At 56.3% G+C, this 24,222-nt stretch overlaps 1 protein-coding gene across 2 annotated transcripts in view; it reads right to left on the bottom strand.

The window, feature by feature from the left end:
- Positions 1 to 1,003: 1,003 nt before the first annotated feature.
- NECTIN1 (nectin cell adhesion molecule 1) overlaps positions 1,004 to 24,222 on the bottom strand; it is a 67,255-nt gene continuing 44,036 nt past the window's right edge. The window contains exons 2-7 of one of the 2 annotated variants that reach the window (XM_058545006.1): positions 17,777 to 18,127; positions 16,911 to 17,213; positions 16,408 to 16,525; positions 14,791 to 14,942; positions 4,735 to 5,272; positions 1,004 to 1,202 (exon numbers count right to left, since the gene is read on the bottom strand). In XM_058545006.1, coding sequence (XP_058400989.1) covers positions 1,172 to 1,202; positions 4,735 to 5,272; positions 14,791 to 14,942; positions 16,408 to 16,525; positions 16,911 to 17,213; positions 17,777 to 18,127 — 1,493 coding nt within the window. In that variant the 3' untranslated portion in view covers positions 1,004 to 1,171. Of the gene's footprint in view, positions 1,203 to 2,060; positions 5,273 to 14,790; positions 14,943 to 16,407; positions 16,526 to 16,910; positions 17,214 to 17,776; positions 18,128 to 24,222 lie in introns of those variants that run through there. The other variant, XM_058545007.1, reaches the window with a different exon arrangement.

Below are 24,222 nucleotides of genomic sequence, written 5' to 3'. Positions count from 1 at the left end.
CATCCTGCCCCAGTCCTAGGTGTGGAGGACATGGCCTCGCCCCGGACGGGCAGGGGGGCTTTCTGCTCGGCAGCCACCTTGGCTTCCAGCATCCCCACCCCCTTTTCTCAGGGGTGTATGGTGTGGATTTCAGTGAAAGGAGATGCTACTGGGGGTGGCTGGGAGGGGGCAGTCACTGAAACCCCTGCCACTCCCACCCCAGGATCGATTTGTCCTGCATTCCAGCCCAGGAGATGGGAAGCAGATGGTGCTGGATTGGGGGGCGGCGGTTAACCAAGGAACTAGAAGACCTTCCCTTCAACCAGCCCCCTGGAGGGATGGGGGGCTGGGTCTCAGAGAGAGCTTGCAGAGGATGGGGCCCGGCAGGATCCTGGAAACAGAAGATGAAAGGATAAAGCTCCCCGTCTCTTCTCTGTCCCCAGGGATCTGTCTAACACGACAGGTGTGACACTGCTGGTTTTCTTCTCCAAACAGCCACAGGAGGGGATCTGGCAGGAAGGAGCAGGACAGCGGGGTGTAGGGTGAGAAGGGGAATCGGAGAGGGTCTGAGTGGGAGCTCTGCAGCTCTGGGGCAGGAGGGCCTGAACTCAGGGGGGCAGGGGCCTCCAGCCAGCACAGGGCCTTCCCCCCCACGGCTAGCCCCCAGCCTCTCTGTCCGGGCCTGAGGGGCCAAGCCTTGCTGAGGCTGCTGTCCACGGTCTTCCCTCCTGTGTGGAAGAAGGTTCAACGGCAGGCCTCTGGGAGGCCGCAGGCCAGATCCTCACATTCTCCCTTGGGGCTCTTGCAAGATGGTGGGTTGGGGTTCCTTTGGCCCTGTGTAGGGGGCCTCCTGCAGGGTCCGCGTCACTGTCCCAGACCCGTGGAATCCAGGCACAGGCTGGAGGCTTCCTTCCCCTCCCCGTGGTGCTGGCCACAGCTCCAGATTCACCCTGTCCCAGCCCCCGGCTGTGGGGAAGGGCACAGCCACTGCAGGGACATGACAGGAGGACACGAGGCAACCAGGGTTGTTTTAAACACTTTATTTATAAAAAAGTACATTTTTTTTATACAAGTAAAAGGGGGTGATGCAAACACCCCCTGGGTCAGAACTAGGATAATCTGCTGGGTGGTCCCCGGGGAACAAAGACGAAAACGGTGACGAGGAAGCTGAAGCGAAGGTAGTGGGTCACACTCAGAGGTGAGCGGTGGCAGCTTCTCCTGGACTTTGTTTCCATTTATACAAAAAGAGAAAACCATTCTTTTTTCGGCCAAGAGTCCCATTCCTCACAGCAGGAGGCGTAAGAGCAGCAGCACCAGTGGGGCAGGGGCTCCCCCAACCTGAAAGCCAGACAGCAGCAGCGGCAGGGGAAGCCCTCACCGCCTGGGCCACGGCGCAGGGGCCGCCCTCCCAGCACCCCTGGCCAGAGCAGGTCTCTCCGTGGGTGTGCGGGCCCGGGAGGCACCCGCCGCTCCTCACTAGGAGCGGGCTGCTGGCGGCAGGCAGGCTGCAGGGGTCTCGGCCTGGCCCCGCAGAGGCCGGGAGCACTCCCCTCCTCCCAGGTGGGCTGCCCACACCCACCTAACACAATTCCTGATTCCTGGGCTTGGAGGATGGCAGAGAAACTATCGCACCAGTGACTTGGGCACACAGGAGGGGGTTGGCAGAGGGGGCATGTGCCCGGGAAACAGGGCCCCTGTGAGTCTCTCTACGGCCCGTGCACTGGAAACTCACTGTTTCTCTTGAGGGGCTTTCGGCAGGACCCACCCGAGCCTCTGCCATGTCTGCATGTCTGCGAGTGTGGCCTGTGTTCATGCGGGGCGCCTGTGCTTGGCTCTGTGGGAGGTGTGTGTGCCCCGTGTGTGCGTGTGCTGGGCCTGAGGTGCTGCACACAGGCTTGTGCTCACCGATTCCGAGCTGCTGCTTTTCAGATCCTTCTGCTAGAAGGGGACTCGAATGGTTGGTTCCGTTACACATTAGAACAATATCAAAATCTTAAGGAAATAGGGGGATAGGTGAAGTGGGGGGAGGGCAAGGACAGGGAGGGCAACAAGAGGCAGGATGACAACTGGGGAGGCCTTGGCACAATTAATACCAAGTTTATTTCATTTCCAGCAAAGGCAGAAGCTCAGCTCATGCTGGGGGCATGGAGGAGAAGCAAAAAATCCTCACCTCTCTGCTGAGCTAGACCTCCCCTTTGCCAGCTGGCTATGTCTGTGGGCCCAGCAGCAGTGCCCACTTCCCCACAGACTTGGGGCACAGAAAACCCCATCTCCCCAGGCCCAAGTGCTGACCTCTGCCTCATGCCCACTCTCGGCTCTGGGTAGCTGCTGCTCTGCTGGGCACGCTGCTGCTGCGCTTCTGGCAAGGCAGGAGCCTCCCACGTGGCCCATGCATGTGGCACGGACCCCACAACTTGTGCTTTGCTTGGGTGGAGGGTGTGGAGGTGTCTTAAGGGGGACTCAGTGCTTTGGCTGGGCCCAGGGGCCTCTGAAGTCCATCATACAATGAAGAATAGGGGAGGCAGTGCAGGATAAGGGAGACACAGGAGGAGGAGTCCTTTTAGTCTCATGGTTTCAAGGGGACACAGAATGCCTCATCAGGCAGGCCCCTGAGATTTCCTCCTGCCTTGGGGCAAGGCGACCAAGCAGAGGGGCCAGAGTGGCTTGAGGTGGGATGGGAAAGTGATGTCACATGGAAAAGGTCCTCTGCCCTGCGGAGACACTAATACTGCTGGGAGAAGCAGCCCAGCCCCTCCACCCCCTTCTGCCCTGTGGCTGGAAAGACCCAGGACTTTTCTTCCCCAGCTCCACCCCATCCAGTACCCCAATGCCAAGAGGGGAGAGCCACCCCAGGGCTGGCATGGCTTCAGACTTCTGCTACGTGGCTACTGGGCGGCCTGGGCTGGGGCTAGGGCAGTGGGGGCTGGGCGAGGGGGGCAGAGATGGAGCTGGGTGAGGGCTCAGCACCAGGGAGGGGAGGAGTAGGGCGGGGGCTGGGGCTCCCTCGGGAAGCCTATGGCAGGGTAGATCAGTGCCCGTGGGGCACAGAGTGGTCTGCCTCCCTCCCCCCAACACTTGCCATCCCACAGAGCCCCTGACACCTGGGCTGTGTTAACTGGAACCCTAATGGGCAGGAATGAACCTGCCTCTCCCATTCCAGGGTCTTTCCCATCTGGAGTGCCGGGAGGACAGGGGTGGGCAGATGGAGGAACTGAGGCACTTTGAGCTGGGGGAACTGAGAGAGGGTTGGGAGGGGCCCTCCTCCATTGTACAGATGGGAAGACCAAGTTTTGGGTCAGGAACCCAGAGCCCCATTCAAGGAGGGAATCTACAACTCAAAGGGAAAGCTTCTCCAAGGTACCCCCTCACTCCGAATAGAGAACAGGGATAGCTGGGGGCAGGGGTGGAGAGTGGCAGGCAAGAGCTTCTGACTGAGGACTCCTGGCTGCCCCACTCTCCTTGCACTTGCTGGTAAGCCTGGGACATTGACGTTGGCCTTCATGGTGAGGCGCTCCCTGCACTCTTCAGGCTCTCAGACTGTTTGCAGAGCTTCCACCTCGCGGGCTGCCTTTTCCATTGCCCTCCACCTTGATATTTCTTCACCTCTAACTCCTCAAGGTGATCCCCTTCTGGGATCCCAGCCCTGACTCCCCAAGAGAATCAAGTCACTAGCATGTGATAGATGAGGGAGAAATCCCAGAAGCTTCCATGCCTTAAGAAGCAGTGTAGGGCCAGCCTGAGATCCTAGGGTGGAGGCACCAGGGGGTCCTAGTCTCAGCTGTCCCTGGAAGCTTCTGAAGGCTGCCCCCATCCTCAGCTGGGAGGGGCGAGGAGGTGGAGCAGAGAGGGGCGGGTCTCGGGCAGTGTCCAGCCTGGGTAAGGCGTGTGACCCCAGGGGGAGCTCAGGGGTAGACACAAGTGGTGCGTGTGCATGTGGGTATGTTGATGTGTCAGCAGGGGCATACAGGAGCTGGGGGCCAGGGTCCGCCTGCCGTCCTGCTGTGTGGGGAGCAGACTGGGGTAAAGAGGAGGACACACCAGAGCTGGGCCAACTTCACTCTCAGTAGGCCAATGAGGAAAAAAAATGTAAAACCAACCTCACCAGGAAAACACATTGCCCAAGGCCCCAGGTGGGGACCTCGACTGGATTCACTTAACAAACAAGACAACCCTGGGTGCTCTGCAGAAGCCGCACCCCCACCCCCTACCTCTTGGGTGCAACAGCTGTCTAGAACTCCCCGCCGCGGACAGCTCCTGGTGAGGGGTGGGGGGTTCCCTCTCCCTGGGAAAAGAGGAGCAGCATCTGGGGGTGGGGGTGGGGCTTTTCCTCTTGGAGCCCCTCAGCCCTCCACCCCCCATGGAGAGAACACAAATAAATTCCAGTGTTGGGGGGCGGGGGAGGGCTGGCTCCCAAAAGCCTAGAGGTGTGCCCTGGTACACAAGACAAGAACAGGGCTCCCTGCATGGAGGGCAGGCAGGTGAGGTCAGGGGAGGAGAGGTACAGCAACACCAAAGCCACAGTGAACACGACACCACGGGGAGGGCTGGGGACAGGAGGAAACCAAATCAAAGCCAGGTCATGTCTGCCCTGGGCTCTTGGCTCCCCGGGGATGTGGGGCTGGCTTTGGGCAGCTGGGTGAGTCTCTGTCGAGCTCCTGGAGGAGTGGGCGGTGGGGGGCGAGCAGGGGGCGTGCGGGTGGGGGCTGGGGATAAGGGGGCGCAGACAGACACTCTGGAGAGGGCGGCTACACGTACCACTCTTTCTTGGAAATGAAAGACCCGTCGTTCTGAGAAACCATGTTCTCGGCCAAGTCCAGCTGCTCAGGGTCGTACTGGTAGCCCAGAGTCCGGTCCCCGTAGCCGTCCTGACGGGCCTCTGCCTCATCCACTGTGAAGTAGGGCCGCTTGGCGTCCTCATCGTACTTGGGGTGGGGGGCCCCCACCTTGCGCTCGCCCCCTCCACCGCCCTCCTCCTCCTCTTCCTCCTCGTAGCTGCTCCCGCCCAGTGGGCCGGCCTTCTTCTCATCGTCCGAGTCATCTGGGTACTGCAGGTTCTGGGCCATTGGCGGGTGGTGCTGGGGGATGCCCGCCTTGCTGTAGCCATTGCCATACACGTGCTTCTTGGTGCTGTAGTCACCCTTGAAGGTGTGCCGGCGCCGGCGCAGGGCCAGCACGATCCCGCCGACCACGATCAGCACCAGCAGGATGCTCCCCGCCACGCCCCCAATGATGGCCGTGGGTACCGGCCCTGTGCGCCGCCCATGGTCGGGAGGAGACGGGGTGTAGGGAAATTCTGGGTGAGGAAAAGAGATGGAGGGGGACACTGTCAGTGTCTGCTCCTGGGGAGCTGGCAGGGGTAGCAGGGAGGGAACAGGGAGGGAGGCGGGGGAGGGAAAGGCCAGGAACTGGGCCAAGGACAGCTCCTGTTGCAGAGGCCCCTCCACACCCCACCCTTCCAGGAGCCCAAGGTGCCGCACTGGTAGCTGGAGCGAGAAGAGAGAGGCAGAGACAGTCCTGCAGCCCCAGAGCCTCCACGCTGACTTTCTCCTTGGATGCGGGGCCAGCCTACCCTTGACCCAGTGTCCACTAGACGCCAGTCACTATAACAACACCCCGTGAAGTAGGTGTGCTAGTCATTTCCATTCAACACACGAGGAGACGAGCCTTAGGGAGGTTAAATAACTTGCCCAAGACCACCAGCCAATGATGTAACGTTGGTTCTCTTGCATGTAAAGCCTGTGCAAATGTCACAGCTACTGCTCTGCTCGACACCTGCTGGTCACTGTGCCCCAGCACAACACCTTGGCTTCCTAGACTCGGAGTCTAGAGCAGACTGGGTGCCCCACACCTGATCTCATCTGTTCCCAGCGTACAGGGAGGAGGATGGGTTCCCAGGTGCTGGCCCTGTAGATGCCCCATGACTGCCAGAAACCAGGGCTGTGGTTCTTGGCTGCGGTCTGGCCCTGCAGGGCAAGGTGGGGGCCAAGAGCTATGAGCATAAGACGCTCAGCATGGCTGTGCAGAAAGGGGGCCTGAGAGCAGGGGAGTACACAGCAAAGAGGACGAGTATGCACAAGAGTGCCTGTGCCTGGGCACACACCCTTGTCACAGCGAGCCCGTATGCCTACGCTGATGTGATGAACGTGTGTGTCCAGATATGTGTGCACTGAGGACAGAGTGGAAACGAGAAGGCAGGAAAGAGGAAAAGAAGAGAAAGGAGGCAGGTGGGAGGGGGGGAGAAGCCTGGGTGGTGACTTTCTTTGCCAGCGGGGCCAGGCCAGAGTATCGTTCTGCTCTGGGCAATGCTGCCTCTTCCCTGTCCTTCCAGGGCCATGCCAGAGGCCAAAGCAGTCCCGCGTGAGGCTGAGAGACCGTTCCCAGCACCACCACAGGGTGGCACCGGAGACCATGGCTGGCCTTGGTCAGGAGGAGCTGGTGGCAGGTCCAGGGCAAGCCCTGAGGTGACCTCGGCTGCTCTGGTCCCTCCTCTCTTCAGGTCAAGGTAAAGGGTCGATTTGAGCATATGTTCCGGCCTCTGGGAATCGGTTTCTGCCAGCTCACTCCCTGATTCAGCATCACGCACCCCATGGGAATCCTGCTCCTCCTATGAGACCATTCCCTCCTCCCAAAGGTGGAGCCAGCCCATATGTGAGTGTGTAGAGTGCTCTCTGCAGCAGGTGGGAGCAGGGTAGAGATTCTAGAAGAGAATTTAGAGATTCTAGAAGATTCTAGAAGAGAAGAAAAGCCTTCCAGAAGTTCAGGCTGGAAGGGCTAATGAAAACAGTGGGGCCAAAGAAGGGGAGGCAGTTTGCCCACAGTCACATGGCTGAGCTGGGACCACCCAGATGCTCCTGCTCCTGGCCTCCCTAAAGGCAGGAGTTGGCAGAGAGAAGCATAACCACTGAAGACTCAGCTTCCCACTTGTCACCACTGTGTCCTCAGTGCAGGTCACTGAGTGGCTGCCCAATAAATATTTACTGAATATTTGTCTTCACCACCCACTTCCAGGACAGTCTCCCTGGAACCTCGAGCTTCTCTTGGTTCACTAGGTCCTGTTTGTTTAATGCCTTTAAAAGGGCTGCACGCCTGCTCCCCATGAGGTGGGAGCTGCCTCCACAAGGGATGCCCAAGAGGCAGCTGGTGGGAACCTGGCCTCTTCTGTACTTTCAATATCTGAATGCTCTCTCCTCCCTTCACCTGCCTCATGGCTCCATCCATCCACCCATCCATCCCTCCACCCATCCATCCCTCCACCCACCCACCCACCCACCCAATCAGCAAACATGTACTGAGCATCTATTTTGCTAGTCACAGGATACAAGAAACTCACAGCCTAGCTGGGAAACCAAATGACACTCTTAGAGATGGAGCAGCATGCAGACATCAAGGGCACTGGCAGAGAAGTGCCTCAGGAGTGCAGGGGAAGGAGAGTGATGTGGTCTGGAGTTAGAAGAGGCTTCTTGGAGGAGAGAAGACTTAAGCCAAGCCTTGAAGGATGGCAAGGACTCGGAGAGGCCAAGAGAGTAAGGAAGGCATCCAGGTGAAGGGACCCGCATTTCCTTTCTGACACGTTCTCACCCCTTGCCTTCCATACAAAGTTCTTTGATTCTCAGCTTTCCTCTCTGAGTGTCTGTCTCCGGCCGCATTGCTAGGCCTGCTCTCTGCCCCAGCCGCCCGGCTGGGGGCTCCGTTCTTGCACCTTCAGCCCTTCCCCTCTGCTTTCTGTCTTAGTGACAGACCTGGTCATGAGTTACCTTTACCTTGCTGGCTCTCCAAACCGTCTCAGGTTTCTAGCTCTCACCCAACTCTGGGACTTGATCTCCAAAGGCCTCACGGACAACACTTCCCAAACAGTGGTCCATGGAACCTCAAGCCATTGGCTCAGAGGGTCAGCAAGAATACTGGGGTCAAACACTTTGGGAAATGTTGGTTTAGACAAAGCATCAGAGCCCTTCATCTTCTCACGCACACTGTGAACTACAGGAGGAACGTGTAGGATGCAGCGTTTCTCAACCTACTGGAGTGTGAACCCTGCCCTTCCTGACTCAAGGACCATTCACAGGACTAGTATTTGGGTACACACTCTGAAAACTCTTCTCTAGCACATCCTCATTTGAATGCTCTCCACTGCCTCAAAATGCATCTGTCTCAACCTGGTTCACCATCTTCTCTCCATTCAACACCACAACTCCCACTACCATTGGTCTACTCTTCCGGGTTAGAATCTCATTTGTCTTTGACTCTTCCTTCTTCATCTCTAGAGTCAAAATCTGCCAGCAGATCTTGTTGACTCTTCCTATTCAATATCTAATCACTTTATGCCAGGTTTTACAGTTGTTGTAGATTCCTGAATCTCCCCCCTTCACTTGATCTCTGCCCCCCTTTAGTCACTCCACCCACAGTCACCAGGTTAATTTTCACTGTGTAGACATGACCACTCCCTTTCTCAAAGACTAGCAATGACTTCCCCACCGCCTGTTGGATCACACCAGTCTGGTTTTCAAAACTTCTGTCACGCAACTTGATCTTAGGGTTGGCCAACTCAACATCTTTGCTGTCCAAGTTGATTCTTTACTGCAAACCTTTGCTCCTGCTGTTCACCCTTCCAAGAATGCCCTTCCTCATCACTCCTTCTGCCTATTTCAGGTTTTCAGTTCCTTCTTTGTGCAACCTTCTCTTCTCCAGCTCACACTTATCTTTTCTCTTTAGAATTTTTACATACTAATGGTCTGTACCTCTCATTCTGGTGTAAACAGTAGCTAATTTCATTCCATTAATCGTATCCTGATGTATTATAGTAAAGCCTGTGATAAAACACCCCGCACGAAATGCAAATTAGGATCTACCATGATTGGCTCCGGTCCTTCTGCCAGTTTGCAAATGGCTAAAGTTCTTCTCTTCTGCAGGAAACGAGGAGAGGGGCGGAGGGTGTGGCAGTCTTAAGATAATTCGGGATTGACTCAATACAGTGTGTTACAGTTGTGGACAATATAAGTTCCACTAGATTTTCCTTTGTGCTTTCTGCGACAGCAGAGACCCAATGAAAAATAAACCTTTCCTACATTTTACTTGACTAGATTGAATTTTTTGGACCCCACTAATCAAAGTATGGTAGAGTATTACTTGTTTCAGAGGGTGGCTGGTGTCCCAAATTAGACTGTAAATTCAAATTCAAAGTAAATCCAGAACCTGACCACTTCTCACCAACTCCATCGCTACCACCCCAATCCAAGCCACCATCATCTCTCACCTGGATTATTGCAATAGCTGCCTAACTGGCTTCCCTGATTCCACCCTTTTCCTCAATAGACTATTTTCAACACAGCAGCCACAGAGATCCTGTTAAATCCGGAGAGCTTAAAATGCTTTACATGATCTGTGCCCCCACCCCCACCTCTGACTTCATCTCCTGCTCTCTTCCCAGCTCACTCCACTCCAAGCACACACAGGGCCTTTGCACTGGCTGCTCCACACCCTGGAAGGCTCTCCCCAGCCGTCCCGTGGTCATTCCCTCACCTCCATGAGGGCTTGGCTCAAACTTCTCATTGAGGTCACCTGCTCACCAAGGCCTTCCCTGACTACCCTGTTTAATATCGCAGCTCACAAACCCCCACCTCCAGCATTGTGACCCCTTACCCTGCTCTTCTTCTTTTCTCCATATCACCTTCAAAATGACTTCATAATTTTTCAAAGGTATTTTATCTATTGTTTGTTGTCTGTCCTCCTGTGTCAGAACGTAAGCCCCACGGGGACAGGGCCTTTGGCTCATTGGTGTACCCCCAAGCACCTAGACTGCCTGGCACATGGCTGGAGATCAAGAATATTTGTTGAATGAATTCTATAAAAAGTCAAGGCTATCTAGGTCTGAGAGGTGAGCCTTGCTCTAGGCTGCACAAGTATTTAGGAGACACTTAGGTAAATGCCTGTGTGGGGTGCACTTGGGGACCTCATTTCACCGGAGCTGGGACAAGAAGAGTGCAGCGGTGGCTTGGGGACAGATGATACTGGGTCTCGTTCCCCTCTAGGTCCTTCTGTTTAACTTTTTTCCCCTAAATTCTAAGGAGGTTTACACTTCCCTGGGGATCTTTTGGGACCAAAGGGAACCCTGGTTATTCTGGCTACTTTACGGCCTGTCTACAGGCAGAAGGATGGCTAAGACGACCTTCCAGCTCTGCAGACTTCAGAGTGAAGACGCTAAGTGAGGGTGCAGAAGAAAGGAGTAGTTACGGGGTTGCAGTTCATTCACAAGCAGAGAAGAGGGGGCCATTTGGTGTGGAATGGAGCATCCCCCTGCCCCCTCTGTCCCTCCAGCTGTCACATTCAGCCAGTAGCTCTTGTCTTTGTGCCAGGAGCAGAGCCTCAAGGGCTGCAGCTGGCAAGGGAGAAAAGAGCTGGGCTGTGGGGTCATTTGCACTTGCTGGGGAGAGGCCTGGCTGGCCTCCCTCACATCCTCTTACAAAGGGGGCAGCTCGGCCCCCATTCCTGAAGGGCTGCAGCCTCCGCTCTGGGATCCGGGAGTGGCAGGGACCCTGGGGCAATGGGGACTCTGCATGGATCTGAGGTGGAGAGGTTAGGGTTTACAGTCTGGATCCAGGATCTGCAGGAGGTTTGGGGTCAAAGAGAATGTTTGGGCTTGCTTCTAAAACCAAGGCCTGGTGCTCCCTCAGGCAGGCAGGAAATGGTCTGACATCAGAAGATTAGGCCGGGAAGCTGCGAGAACTACACCTCCCAGTGTGCAGTGCAGCCGGCCACAGGGAGAGTGGGAGGCCTGAGGTCAAACTCTGGAAAGCCTTTCTCTTCCTCCTGCAGCTGCAGCAGCTGTGAGTCGCGTCAGACCATCGGGCAAGACCTCAGTCAAGCTGGAGGAGAAGCGAATCCTCCCAGGGGCGCAGAGGCAGCTGCCTTCTCAGACTCCCCAGCACACTGCCATTTGCCGGCCTGGAGAAAGGCCCACAGCACAGCCATGGGCTCCCGTTCACACATTCAGCACGCAGTCGCTCGCCTGGTTGCCGGTGCACGCTCGCACGCTCAGAGGCACACACCCACACTCACGCTCGGGCATGGACACTCGCAGGCTCACACACCCACTTCCTTCCAGATGGACTCTGAAGCCCCACCAACCTTGGTGTGAAGAACTCCTGGCCTAACGGGAAGACTGTTACCTTCATCCCCCAGTGATAATCCCCAAGTGATGAGCCCGGGACTCACCAGAAATGAGAACTGAAACAGACATCCTACACCCCAGTGGCCTCCCTGTCCTGCTCCTGGAAGTGGCCTGGACACTCTCCTTCTGACATCCCCAGCCCCAGGAGAGATGCTGCCTCCTTTGGCTTCTTTAGTCAGGTCAAAGCCATACCCTGGGCTCCCCTCCCCACCCTCAGCAATATCCCCAGAAGGAGAAGGGAGGGGAGCTCACTGGTTTGTTTTGTGACTATGGAACCAACCACATGAAAGTGCTCCTTGGTATGAGGGTCTCGGAAATGGGCTTCTCTGAGGGCCCCAGGCCCCAGGGAGATGCATACACAAATTCTGGTGAGTTTGTTTCCTCTACTCTCTCATCCCCATGGCCACAGCCTGGGCCTGTTGTTTCCCACTAGGGAAACTCTCACTGTACAGCCCCTACCTGGTCCCTGGTACCATCCACACAGCTTCCCGAATGCTGTCTAAACCACGCGTCTCACCGTGCTTCTTCTCTGCTGAGCGGCTCCCCGAGGCCAACAGAGAGAAGGCCCCACTCTTTTCCTTCCTGCCCACCTGGCTCCAGCCATCTTCTTCCCACAGGCTTCCCCCACCCCAGGAACTCGGAGCCTCCGTCACTGCCCACTCACTCATCCTTGTAGGACCAACTCAAATGCTACCTCCTCCGGGATCCGTGACCTCAAGAAGCCCATGCTCAAGTGTGTCTGTGCACGTGGTGCAGCAGCCGGGCACACGCATGCCTTGCACACGCATGTGTCTTTGGCATACCCCCTGCCGCATGCCTTCTCCCGCCTCTGCCCCAGCTGCTCTTCATCTCCCTCTCCAGATGCGCCCAGGGCAAAGCTATTACCCGAACGGATGGCCTGAATGAAAAATTAAATTTCCACTTATCCGCCTCGCTCATGCATTCCCTCCAGACCAGTGGGGCTTGGAGCACAGGGCAAGGCTGTGCTCCTCGGCGTGGGCCCCCAGAGAACGTGACAGGCACCAGCCCATGTGGGATGAAGGCTGCTGGGGCCAGATGCTGCTGGGAAATTGCCTGTGAGCACAAGAACAAACAGCTCTGAAGAGGCTCAGGCTGCCTGGCTGGGTCCTCCTGAGGGGGCTGAGAGACCTTCCCTTGGGAGGGCCAGGCAAACAGCTCCTGGGCCCATCAATGATTCCGTGAGCATCACACTTCCCTGGTTCCTGCCTCACTGGGCTGTCAACAGCAGAGTCCTCTTATGCAAGGCCCTTCTCACCACCCGTGTGTGTCTTTGGTTACCACCCTCATCCCGTTCCGTATCTCCGTGGAGCACACGAGGCCATGCCGTGTGCCTCTTCCAGCTAGAGCCCTGGGTGGACCCAGCCCACCTGCCCACAAGGCCACCTAGGCCTGACCACAGATCCCATGGAGGCTGTCACTGCAGCAACCACCCCTGAGGAGACGGCTCCCTCCATAGCCGGTTTCTCTTCCTTCCTTTCCTCTCTTTGCTGTGGCCTGAGCCTGGGGGGTGCCCCCTTACCTTCCTCCCTGCTCTAGGACCCAGTGCAACTCCAGGAAGAGACGCCCTGCACTCACGGTCGTCCTGCACCCTCCTGAGCTTTGGGAGAGGGAGGCCCTGGCTTTCCCGTTCCAGCCCTGCCTCTGGGGCTGGGCAGCACCACTTTGCCCCATAAGCCTCGCAGGGCCTCTGGCCGGTCCACTCATGCTGCGGAGTAGGATCAACAGGAGGTCACTGCTCCCGGATTTCTTGGCCTTCTCACCCTGATTTCCCAACCAGCAGTTTCCCCAGAAAGCCTGAGTGGTGGAGGAGGATGCAGTGGTGGCGTTGGTGGTCCACCACTGGGGGAAGATATCACCACACAGGGAGTACTCACCGTGTGCCAGGCAGTGGAATATGGATTTGGTGGGATCATAAGAAGCCCGCGATAAGTGTGATTGTCTGCATATTAGAGACTAGGAAGCTGAAGCTCAGAGAGGTGAAGGACTTGCTTAAGGCCACACAGCCAGGAAGAGGCGTATGTGAACACACTCAGGCCAAGGCTGCGCTGTCACTCATCTGACAGGCCTCTCTGCGGGGCGGTCATGCTCCCTTATGATACTCCTCACTCTTGTCTGCCCCATGGGCCCAGGGCCAGAGCTCAGGCACCTATGAGACTCTTACTGAGCTTTGCTCAGACTTCCTCCAGGAGGGGAGAACTGTGTGATTCTGGCCCTCCCATCCTTGCCAACCTATGGGAACCCCCAGACACAATCCTGGGGGAGGGGCTGCCTCAGCTTTCCCCAGGCTCCACCTCTGACATTTCTACTACCTTAACCAGTCTGAGAGCCAAGGGCCGGGAGTTGAGAAAACAGCAAGCAACAAGTGACTCCACCCTCCCCTGACCCCTAGTGAGAGAGGTGACAGATCCACCTCAGGGATAGGGAGGTGCGGCCCCTGGACAGCCTCGGGCTGCTCTTCCTGCAGCTGTGTCTTGAACGTACCCACAAACGAGGTCTCCCACTTCTGAGATATGGGCTCAGAGCTAAGGGATCCTCAGGGCTTCCCCAGGCCCTGCGCCTGGAGCCCAGGAACCACCACCCAACTGCCTGTATCCCTGAGCCCGGCTCGACGTCTCCCTGAGGTCACTTCCTGTATGTAGCATGCACCCTCTGATGTCACTTCCTGTCCTTCTCAGCAGTAGCATGACACCACTTCCTGTCCTAGGAGGTTCTTTCTGGCATTTTCTCACCCTGCAACTAGCTCAGGTACAACGTCAAAGACACTCCCTCTGCCGGTTGTGAGGTTGTGATGGCAACTTACCCCTCTATTGGCTTGTCTTGCTCCTTCCATTAATAATGGTAATGATAGAGGTCAAGATAATAACCACAGCGCATGGGCCATTTATTGACAGACTGGTCTGTGCCAGGTACTTGGCCTACATTGTGTAAATCCTGACAAGAAACCTTCAAGGCATGTCACACTATCCCCATTTTGCAGATGAGGGCTTGTCCAGGGTCCCAGTTGTCTGACATTGAAGCCCATGCTCTGTCCACGTCCCATGTGAAGTGCCCCCCAGAACACCCCAGCCCCTGAGCTCCCTTTGCCCTGAGCAGTCAGGTGGCTGAATCTCCTCGTCTGTACTGACAGAGCAAAAAATGTGGGTAAAAGATTGATGCAGTCACAGGGCACACACACCGTGATGGCTTTGGGCTGTATCCTTGCTTTTCCTCCAGTATTCCTGCCTGAGGTAAGCCTCGCCTTCTAGCCCATGGGGGTTTCCTGAACTGCAGGAGCAAAGCTTGCAGGAGATGAGCTCCAGCTGCAAAACCACGCCCACCAGGCCAGCATCCCATGGTGCATTCTGTTGGCAGACCCATAGGCAGGCTCTAAGCACCCACTCCCCTCTACAGCACTGCTGTAACAGCCTCCCCTTGCCCCTCTCTGATTGGGGTCACCTTGTCTCACACACAGCCTTTACAGAGGAAAGAGAAAAGCAAAGTAAGACCAATGGCCAGAGCCCAGGGAGAACCAGAGGAGCAGGAAGAGGAGACACAGACTTCCTACAATGACACAACCCAAAGGTGGGGATGCCGGCAGTGGAGGAAGCAGTGGGCAGGGAGAGGCAGGGAAGGGTGCAGCTTCCTACCTGTGATGTTGACCTCCACTTGGCCCGAGCGGGTGCCAATGGCATTGGTGGCCTCACAGATGTAGGTCCCTGCCAGGCTATAGTTGATAGGTCCCCGGAAGAAGAGGGTTCTGTTCTGGGCTTCCACACCCTTCGGGAGAGAGCCGTTTAGCCTGCAGGGATTGGGAGACATGGCAGAGGGTTATGACACTCCAGCCCCAAGAAGCTGCCCCTCTGTCACCCATCTGACTCCAAGACCACCAGCCCTTTTGCTGAGTTAATGGCAGGGTTTGTCTTAGAAGGAGTAAAAACAACTACTGCAACAATAATCTCCTGTATTTGGCGGTTTTATATTACTCAGCATTTCACATTTGACCATCACAGCACCGAAATGTAGACATGACAGGCAGACACCAGTCCCACTTAACAGATGAGGAACTTGGGGTTCAAAGTCAAGGAAAGACACCTAGTAAGCGACAGAATTGGAGCTCTAGCCAGATCTTTGGACTCCTGGCACAGTGCTCTTTCTACTACTCCTGGTTCTGGTAGTTGGCCCTCGGTTTCCTCGGTGGCTGGTTAATAACGCAGATGTCTGGGTCCTCACTCCAGATCTACTGAAGCTGAACCCTGAGGCCATGGCCTGGAAATCTGTATTTTAACAAGCTTCTCAGGTAAGGAGATGTGACCCACGTTTAGTATTGTGTTCCATTTCACTATCTCATTTTATCGCTGGGCATGTTACAGGCCTTTTTCACGTGGGGGGCATCCTGGAAGTTTCCTGAATACAGGGGACCTTCTTCCTTCCTCCTGATCCCTGATGCTACAAAGCTATTATTCTGTTGGACCCAGAAGCTCCTTGGTCCACAGAACTAAAAGTGGCAAGCAGGCCCCGCCCACTCGCACCTTCAGAAGCACTTCTGGTTCTAAGAAGTGGAGGGTGATAAACAGCTAGGGTGTGCCTCTACTTCCTGGGCAGCTGTCTTCTGGCCATCCACGTCAACCTTCTTCTTGGCTTCCACCACACTCTGTCTTTCTGTGTGTTCTATCTAGCTCTTCTCTGAGAAGAACCTTGGCTCAGGCCATCAGAGCTGGCTACAGGGGGAGAGTGGACCCTTTGAGGGCCAGGCCCAAAGACCATGAAGCCAAGAATGGGATGATGAGATGTGGGGCGAGCGCGCCAGGAACACAGGCATTCTGGGCTGACTGCTGCCTTCTTCCTGAGAATCTGGGGGTGCTGGAGAGAAGGAATAGGAACAAAGAAAGATCTGGGATGCTCCAGAAAGCCAGCTTCCCTGGGGACACCTCGATAAAAATAAATACTGGGGGCTGGGGTGGGAGTGACTCAGACTGAATCACCAAAGGAAAACGACAAAATTCTTTATTTAGGGAGAAGAAGGCAGGCAGATCACGAGGGAAGCCTCCTCTGGCAGAATGGTTTGTCCTACTGACCCTGATGCTGTCAAACATGGGGGTGTCTGGGTGTGGGGGTCTCTTGTGAACCCTCCCCTTCTCATTGAGAAACCTGAGCCTAGACCTTAATTTCCTCCCCGCCCAAGGCTGCTGGAGGAGGGGTGGGTGGGCCTCCCTGTGATCAGCGAGGCACCTCACAAGGTGACCAGCCAGCCCCACAGGACTTACGTGGTCCAGCGGTACTCGGTGGCTGGGGGGTTAGCATCAGCTTTGCAGGTGAGCTTCACATCCATCCGCTGCAGGTACCAGTTCCCATCAAATCCCTTGATGGTCACCTCGGGCTCATCTGTGGGGCAAGGGATGATGTTTGAAAAGGGTGAGGTCAGGAGAGCAAGACTTGGGGAAAGGGATCCTCAGACAGTGAAGGGATGGAAGGGGTGGTGGCATGGAAAGAGCCAGAAGAGAGGGAAGATGAAAGGGAGGGTGGTGATCACTGACCCTCAGAGCAGAAGCAGCAAGGGGAATGAAGAAGGAGAGAGAATGAGCAAAGGGAGGAGATGGCGGAGGGGAGGACAAAGCACCCCCAGAAAAAGAAAGGGAGGAAGGTGAGAGGGGGTGCGAGAAGGAAGGGGTGGGGAGAGTGACAGGATCGGAGAAGCAGAGGAGGAAGGAGGGTTGGCGAGGGTAGAGTGGTGGGGACAGCGGCGCCCGCCCCAGGAGGCCCGGCTCACACTGCACGTTGAGGGTGAGGCTTTCCCGGAAGCGGTCCATGTGGTAGTTGACGATGCAGGCCAGGGACTGCTGGTGGGCCTCCCGGCTGGGCACCAGGCGGTAGCGGCTGATGACCGTCACCGTGCCGTTGGGGTTCCGAATCTCCTGGTACTCTGCCTCGCCCTTCAGCCGAGTTTCCCAGGATACCACACTGGGAGGCTTCCCATTGGCCGAGGTGCAGGTGGCCACCAGGACCTTGTCTTCCTGCCCCTTCTTGGCTCGAAGCACTGCTTGGGTGCCCTCTATCCAGTTGGTGGGTTTGGCTGCAGGGAACCAGAGAGAGCCATGGGACTGGCTCTACTGCCTCGTCAAAGACGCACAGGCCCAGGAGGATATGTACCCCCCAGGACTTTCTGCAGGTCATCTTGGTCATCTTTGCCTCTCAGCTGGGCCTTACCAATGCCCCTCCCAGCACTTCTCAAAGGGACGTCTTCATGTCTAACCCACGTCCTCCTGCTCTATTTGTATCCCCTTCTGTCAAGTGGTGGCCTTCTTGGAGTCTTGGCATGCTCAAGGCAAGCAGCTCTCTTCCTTACTATGGTGTCTGATGCTTCTGCCTGCTTCCTGGCCACCCACAAAGTGCCCCATGGTGGAGCTCCAACCCGAATACCGATCCTCAGCCCTGTCCACAGCTAAGGCCCTGCCCCCAATCCCTAGTGAACTGTGCGACAACCTGGCTAGAAGGGACAGGAAGTGCCATGCCTGGAGCTTTGGGAGCATGACAACCCAAGGAGAATGGGGCCCTTGAGACACACACCGAGGATGGCCAAGGCCCCAGGCCCCAGGCCTTTGTACGAGCAGGGAGGGAAGGGTCAGGCCAGCTTACCCATCACAGTGAGATTGAGCTGGCTCTCTCGATTGCCAGCTGGGAAGGTGGCAAACTCGCAGATATAGACACCCTCATCCTCCAGCTCCAGGCGGGAGAGGCGGATGGTGCCGTCAGTGAAGGAGGGCCGCAGGAATTCCACACGCTCGCGGTAGGGAGCCAGCACGGAGACGCCCATGGCTGGGTTGTAGAGGGCCACGTTCTGCTTGGAGCCATTGGTGGACTTCTGCCACGTGACCTGGGTGATCTTCACGCCGGGCAGCAGGTTGGCGAAGCTGCAGTGCAGCACCACATCCGTGCCAATGAAACCATACATGGAGTCGTTCACTTGGACCACCTGGGTGTGGGAGCCTGGTCGAGGGAGAGGGCAGGGAGTGGTCAGCGACAGGCATAGCCCCTGCCTGAGCCCCTTGTGTGCTGGTCTTTCCTTTTCTAGCAGTTATTATTCTTTTTATTCTGATTATAAAAATGATAATTTCTTGTTATAAAAACACTCTGGGCAATTCTGAAAAATATCGAGAAGAAAATGACCACAACCCATGATCCCATCACTCAGAAATATCACTAATAATCTTGTAGAAAATATCCTCTTACTTTTTTTCTCTGTATGTCTATGTAACCATCTATTTTTTTTTTTTTATAAAATCAGAATCATACTGTACATATTGTTCCATAAGTTGCCTTTTCACTTGGTGATAGATTATCAATACTCTTCCATGGCAGGAAATATACATCTACACCCTCATTTTTGATGACAAGGGTTGAAGGCACTGCTTTTTGAGTAGAGCTCCGGCCTAGGAGCCACCAGCTGCTTCACCTTGCTGAGCCTCGGTTCCCTCGTCTGATAAATGGGGTGGATAATCCAGTCCTCTCTACTTCACAGGGCTGCTAGGAGAACCAAATGGTATGATGGATGAGAACGCGTGTTGGGAGGCAGGGAGCGCTGGGTGGGCACAGGGCCCACAGTGGCCGTCATTATGGCCACGCGACTGCCTGCTCCCTCACGCTGAGTCCCACGCCCCAGGGTGCACTGGCTCGGTCCCTCTTACCCAGCCAGGCAGAGAGGAGCAGGCACTGCACAAGGCTTGGCCTCTGGCTCCTGGTTGGCTTCACAATCAAGGCTAAATGTCTTAGCTTGGCATTCGACGTCCTTGTCATCTGCCTTTCTGTCCACATCTCTCCATGCACGATGCGTTCCGACCACGTCAGACTGGGCCCCTCCTCAGAACATGCCATGTTTCCATGTTTCCTTCCTCCCTCCCTGCTCCCATTTATTCAACCACCGTTTGCTGAGTCTATTTATTATCAGTACTTGAGTCATATCAACGAGCTATTCAGTCCCAGCCCCCAAGGAGCACAGAGCCTCTTGATGCAACACTTCTAGACTCTTGCTTGTGCAATGCCCTAGAAGGCCCTTCCCCTTCTCCACCTATGGATATCCCACTGGCCATCTCCTTTGGGAAGCATCCATGGTCCTCCCAGCCAGTGTCAGTCTGGCCACCTCTATTACAGCTCTCTTCTGCCTTGGAATGTGGTTGTTCACATCTCTGACTTCTCCACCAGACTGTGACCTCCTCCAGGGCAGGGCCTGTGTCTTCCATCACTGCAGCCCCAGTGCCCAGCCCAGCCTCTGGCACACAGTGGGTGCTCAGTCAATATCTGTTGCCAGACAAATTGGAAGGGGAGCCGTGACCGTGGAGATTTGCGAGAAGGAGGGAGCGATCAGTGGCGTCGAATGAATGAATGAATTCCCTCTAGTCTTCCCACCGATTATTTTATTCCATCTAGAATGGCTTTTGTTTGAGCCTTTCCTTAACCCTGAACTTGGCTCAGCCCCTTAACTTGGGGCAGCCATCCCCTCCAGTGGGCGTCTTCAGCTCTCTCCGCCCGACCTGGTTCCTGAGCTCTGCCACTGGCCGTGCATCTGTACATGGCACGTCTTTGCATCCTTACTTCACTCAATTACTGAGGCCATCAATCATATCAACACCAGGCCTTGTACAGACCCAGAGGCAGGTGGATGGCCTAAATGGTCCCCCAAGGGAGTCTTGGATTCAAGAGTGGGAACTGGGGCTTACAGTTGCCTCTGCATGATGGAGACACGGAGAGGGCACACTCCTCGGAGGGCCCTAAAGACCCTGGCCAGTGAAGTGTGCTGCCTCCCTCTCCCCTCAAGAGGTACAGGCCAGGTCTCTCTAGGTCACTGCAGCATCCTGTGTCTGGTATACAGTAGGTACTCAAGAAATGCTTGCTGAGTAAATACAGCTTTGGCCTCTCCAAGCCAGGCCCTTGCTGTGCTCTAAAAGCTTCCCTGATGCTCCTCCGTTCTCTAAGCCTATTCACATCCACACAGCCCTTCAAGGCCCACCTGGGGTGTCCCCACCACTGAGCCTCCAGCTGTCCCCTTGGCTGGTCTGTGGGGTTCTGACATGGCCCCTGGCAGAGAGCACTGTGGGCTGGTGGGAGCACAATGGAGGAAGCGCCCACCAGGGAGTCAGGAGGGCTGGGATCTAGCCCGGCTCTCTCTTGAGCTTGCCTTGGGACCCTGGCCTTCCCGCTCTTCGGCCCCATTTTCCTCCTCTCTCAGGGAGCAAGCTGGACTCCCCAGTCTCAATGGTCCCTTCTGGCCCTAACTGTCTGATTCCCTGAACTGCAGCCCAGCCCAGCTGTGGGCTCACCCTAGATACAGTCCCACGATGAGGTGGGCTCACCCTAGATACAGTCCCACGATGAGGTCAGTGGGCCAGACAGCCCAGGAGTCCTGCTGACTGGCCAGTTGGCAAGTATCTAAGCCCTTGGCCCTCCCGGCAGGATAAGTGGGTGCTCGCTCCCCACCCCCCAACCTCCACTCACCAAGCCTGCTGGAGGCTGCCCAGCAGCTGAGATAATGTGGGTAATTGGGGAACTTTCACCACACAAAGCCAGGAACAGGAAAAGCCAGTTGGGAGGGCTTGGGCCACAGGTAGGGGTAGGGGTGTGGGCACCAGGAACCACCTCAGGATTGGTGCCAGGGCATGGTGGGGCCTACAGTGGGACCCGGCCCACCAAGCGACCCCATCTTCTCTCATCCCCCCGCAGGTGTGGGGACAGGCAGGGTTCAGTGGCTGGCACACAGGCTGACATTCATTGGCCGTGACTTCAGCAGTGACCTCACCCTTCAGGGCTGTGAGTGCCAGGAGGGGAGATCACTGATAGTGGCCTGGGCGTGGGGTGGGGAGGGCACTACAGGGGCTCAGGCCCCCCAGAGGCCCCCTCTCATCCCTCAGCACTCACCAGACAGAGGCGGCCCTCCCCACCCCAAAACATGTCTGTTTTGGGGTTAAGGCTGCTCTCTCCTCTCGGTGTGGCTCTCCCAGAAGCACCCCCCAGCGGGGCAGGGAGGAAAGCGGCTGGGGTGCCCCCTCACTGCCCAAAAAGCGGGTCTACCAGGTTGCTGCCCCTTTTGGCCCAGTGATGGATGGGCGGGGCAGGAGGACCTCTAAGGAGCAGGCAGACTTGTTTTGATGTTGGCCTCTCTGCCCACAGCCCACTGTTGCTAGCAGGGCCAGGGGAGGTGGCCCTGGGGGTGGGCATAAGGGAGCTCTTGGAATATGGGGTTTGGGGTCACTGAGCATGGGGATCCCAGAGTTCTGGAACTGGAAGGGGCTGGGAAGACTGGCAAGGTCTGAAGACCTCCCCTTACTCCTTCCTTCCACCCCAGGCTTAGGCACCCAGAACCCAATCTTCTGGCTCGGGGCGGCCTGTCTTTGTCCGAGGATGCGGAGCGTGGAGAATGTCCCTCGATCTTTACATTGGGTAGGTTGGGAGGTTTTCAGAAAAGGGGAAGACCCCTGGTGACTCTGACAGGCAGGGTCAGGGTGCTCCAGTCAATGCGGGAGCAGAGCTTACCACTGAAAGGGAGAGAAAGGACTGGATGGGGGCAGGAACCCGGGAAGAGGGCCCTCGTCTGCGCAGGAAGAGGTGGACCGCAAGCCCCCTCTAGATGCCCCAAGAGAAGGGCACACAGCAGGAGGGGAGGCTCTTGGAGACCACACAGCCCCTCTCCCCTGCAGTCCAAGCTTCTCCACCAACCACTCCAGCCCTGACAACCTGAAAACTGACGCTTGTGTCTCCCCTACATCGCCCAAGCTCCGTCCAGCCTCTGAAGGGTTGTTCCGTCACCGTCCCCTTCAGGCAGTATGGTAACCTTGTGAAGAGACAGGCAGTGTGGGCTTGCATTCCCCTTCTGTCACTTACAAGCTGTGAAACTTTGGGCAAATGACTTAACCTCTCTGTACCTCACTTTGCACTGAGGTTGCATACCTGTAAAATGGGGATTATAATAATACCTATCCCATAAAATTGTTTTCAGGATTAAATGAGTACATGTGAAACTTAGAGAGCAGCACTTAGCACAAAATTAAATGCTTAATAAATGTTAGTCGTTATCATCATCACCATCAACCCCACCATCATCATCATCACCACCACCACCACCACCATCATCACCATCATCACCATCATCATCATCATCTCTCATTTATGAAGCAGTAGGCCTCCCTTCCTGGATCTTCATTAAACAAATATTTATTGAGCACCTACTCACTACTAGGCACTGTACTGGGTGCTCCTAGGCCTCTCTTCTAGGAAGCCATTCCTGACTCTCATCCCTTCCTACTCAGGTGACACCTCTATTCATACCCCAACCGCAAAGAATATGAATCTGTGCCCCTTTATTTGCTGTCCTGGCACGTGTGTCTACTGTGTTTCCCCGTTTCCCAACAGACTGTAAGTCCTTGTGGGAGAGGGAAGGAGCAGGCTTCGCCTTGGGTGGAGTGGATCATGTCATGGCTGACGCTGGCAGGGTCCAGGGCTTGGCGAGCACCCTGCTAGCTTCCTCTGGTTCCCCAAGCAGTCAGGGCTGGTCCACAGAAGGCCCCATCTCTCCTTCCCTGCAGGCTCCCTCTTACATGAGAAGCAGAGGCTGTCCCAGATGTGGGAACCAGGACCACTAAGATGGTAGCATATTGGAGCTCAGTGGACCATACAATCTATCATCATTTGACAAGGAGGGGACCAGGGTCCAGAGGGGTTGGGTCATTTGCTCAGGGACACAGAACAGCAGCTCCCAGCCCAGCGTTCTCCCCACTCGGCCATAAAAATAGACTCAGGCGCTCAGTCTAACTCTTCAGGACCTCTTTCTGGATGGTGTCCCTCCCGGAATGTAATCTCAGCTCCTCCATTGCTCCTTTTGAGAAATAGCATGAATACCAGTTACAATACTGCAGCCACAGCAACCCTGCACTGGACTTGGCATGGGGTTGGGTCAAGGGGCTAGGGGGCCAGAGATGAAGCCCTAGCTGGAGTCCAGTAACTGGATATCAGGTGGTGGGTCAGAAACGGGGAATTTTGGGAGCCCTCCTGCACATGCAGGAGGCTGCTATCTGCAGAGCAGGAAGGAGCCAGAGAGGTGGGGAGTGAAGGGTGAAGACATCCATGGGAACCTATGTCCCGGGCAGAGGGCTTTTTGCATCCCAGAGATATCAAAAGAATAAGTCTCTTTCTTTTCCTGACCTCGAGCACTGCCTATATTCTCCCTGACTACCCTAGGAGCTCCAAGGTCTGGGACCCAGGCCCCTGGGGCCTGTGTACGAGTGCCTCAGTTTCCCCACTCAAGCTCGGGTTAGGCAGCTCAGGCTGCCGTCGTGGCTTCCCAGAAGTGCTGAGCCAACAAGGCAGGCATCGGGCCAGCCCCCCGAGACGTCACGGACCTGCAAAAGCCCAAGCTCAGCAACAAAAAAACAAAGGCTCCTCAGTTGTGGCCGACAAACCTGCTCCCCGGGCCCTGCTGCCTGCCCTGCCCGCCAGGGAGCTAATCCGAGGCTGAGGCCATGGGTTCCCACGCGGCGGGGCGTGGCCCAGAGGGGGGAGGCGCTCCGCTCCCATAGTCAGCTCCCAGTCACCTCGAGCAGTTTCTCTTCCCGCCCTTTGAAAGCTCAGACCCCTCTCTCCCAGGCTAAGTAGGTTGGGACCGGGCCCACGTGGGTCGAGGAATGGGAGGGGCCATGGAAGGGAGGCTCGGGGATTTCTGGCATGGGCCACCTCCTCTTCTGTCCCCCCTCTCCTGAGACTCTGCCTGGGGCCATCAGCTGGGTGGGCAGAAGTGGCAGGCCTGGCCTGGAGGAAAGTGGGAGCACACTTGGGGTGGGCACGGGGCTCCCCAACAGCGGCCTCTCTGAAACCATCATCCATTGGGATCCATCTCTAGGGCTTTCCAGGGATACTCCCCCACCCTCCCCGGAACTGGCAGGAAGGAACAGGACATCCGGTGAGAAACCAGCTAAGTGGTAAGTGGGAATGACTCACCCACGGAGGGGGAGGGCCTCCAGCCAAAACCCTGCTGAGTCAGCACAGCGACCTGAAGGTGATGGGTCCCCTCTTCCCAGGGCACCTACTTCCCCAGATGC

The sequence above is a fragment of the Diceros bicornis genome, chromosome 7 (genome assembly GCF_020826845.1).
Source record: "Diceros bicornis minor isolate mBicDic1 chromosome 7, mDicBic1.mat.cur, whole genome shotgun sequence".
NCBI lineage: Eukaryota > Metazoa > Chordata > Mammalia > Perissodactyla > Rhinocerotidae > Diceros > Diceros bicornis.
This window is presented reverse-complemented; position numbering and strand designations above follow the sequence as displayed.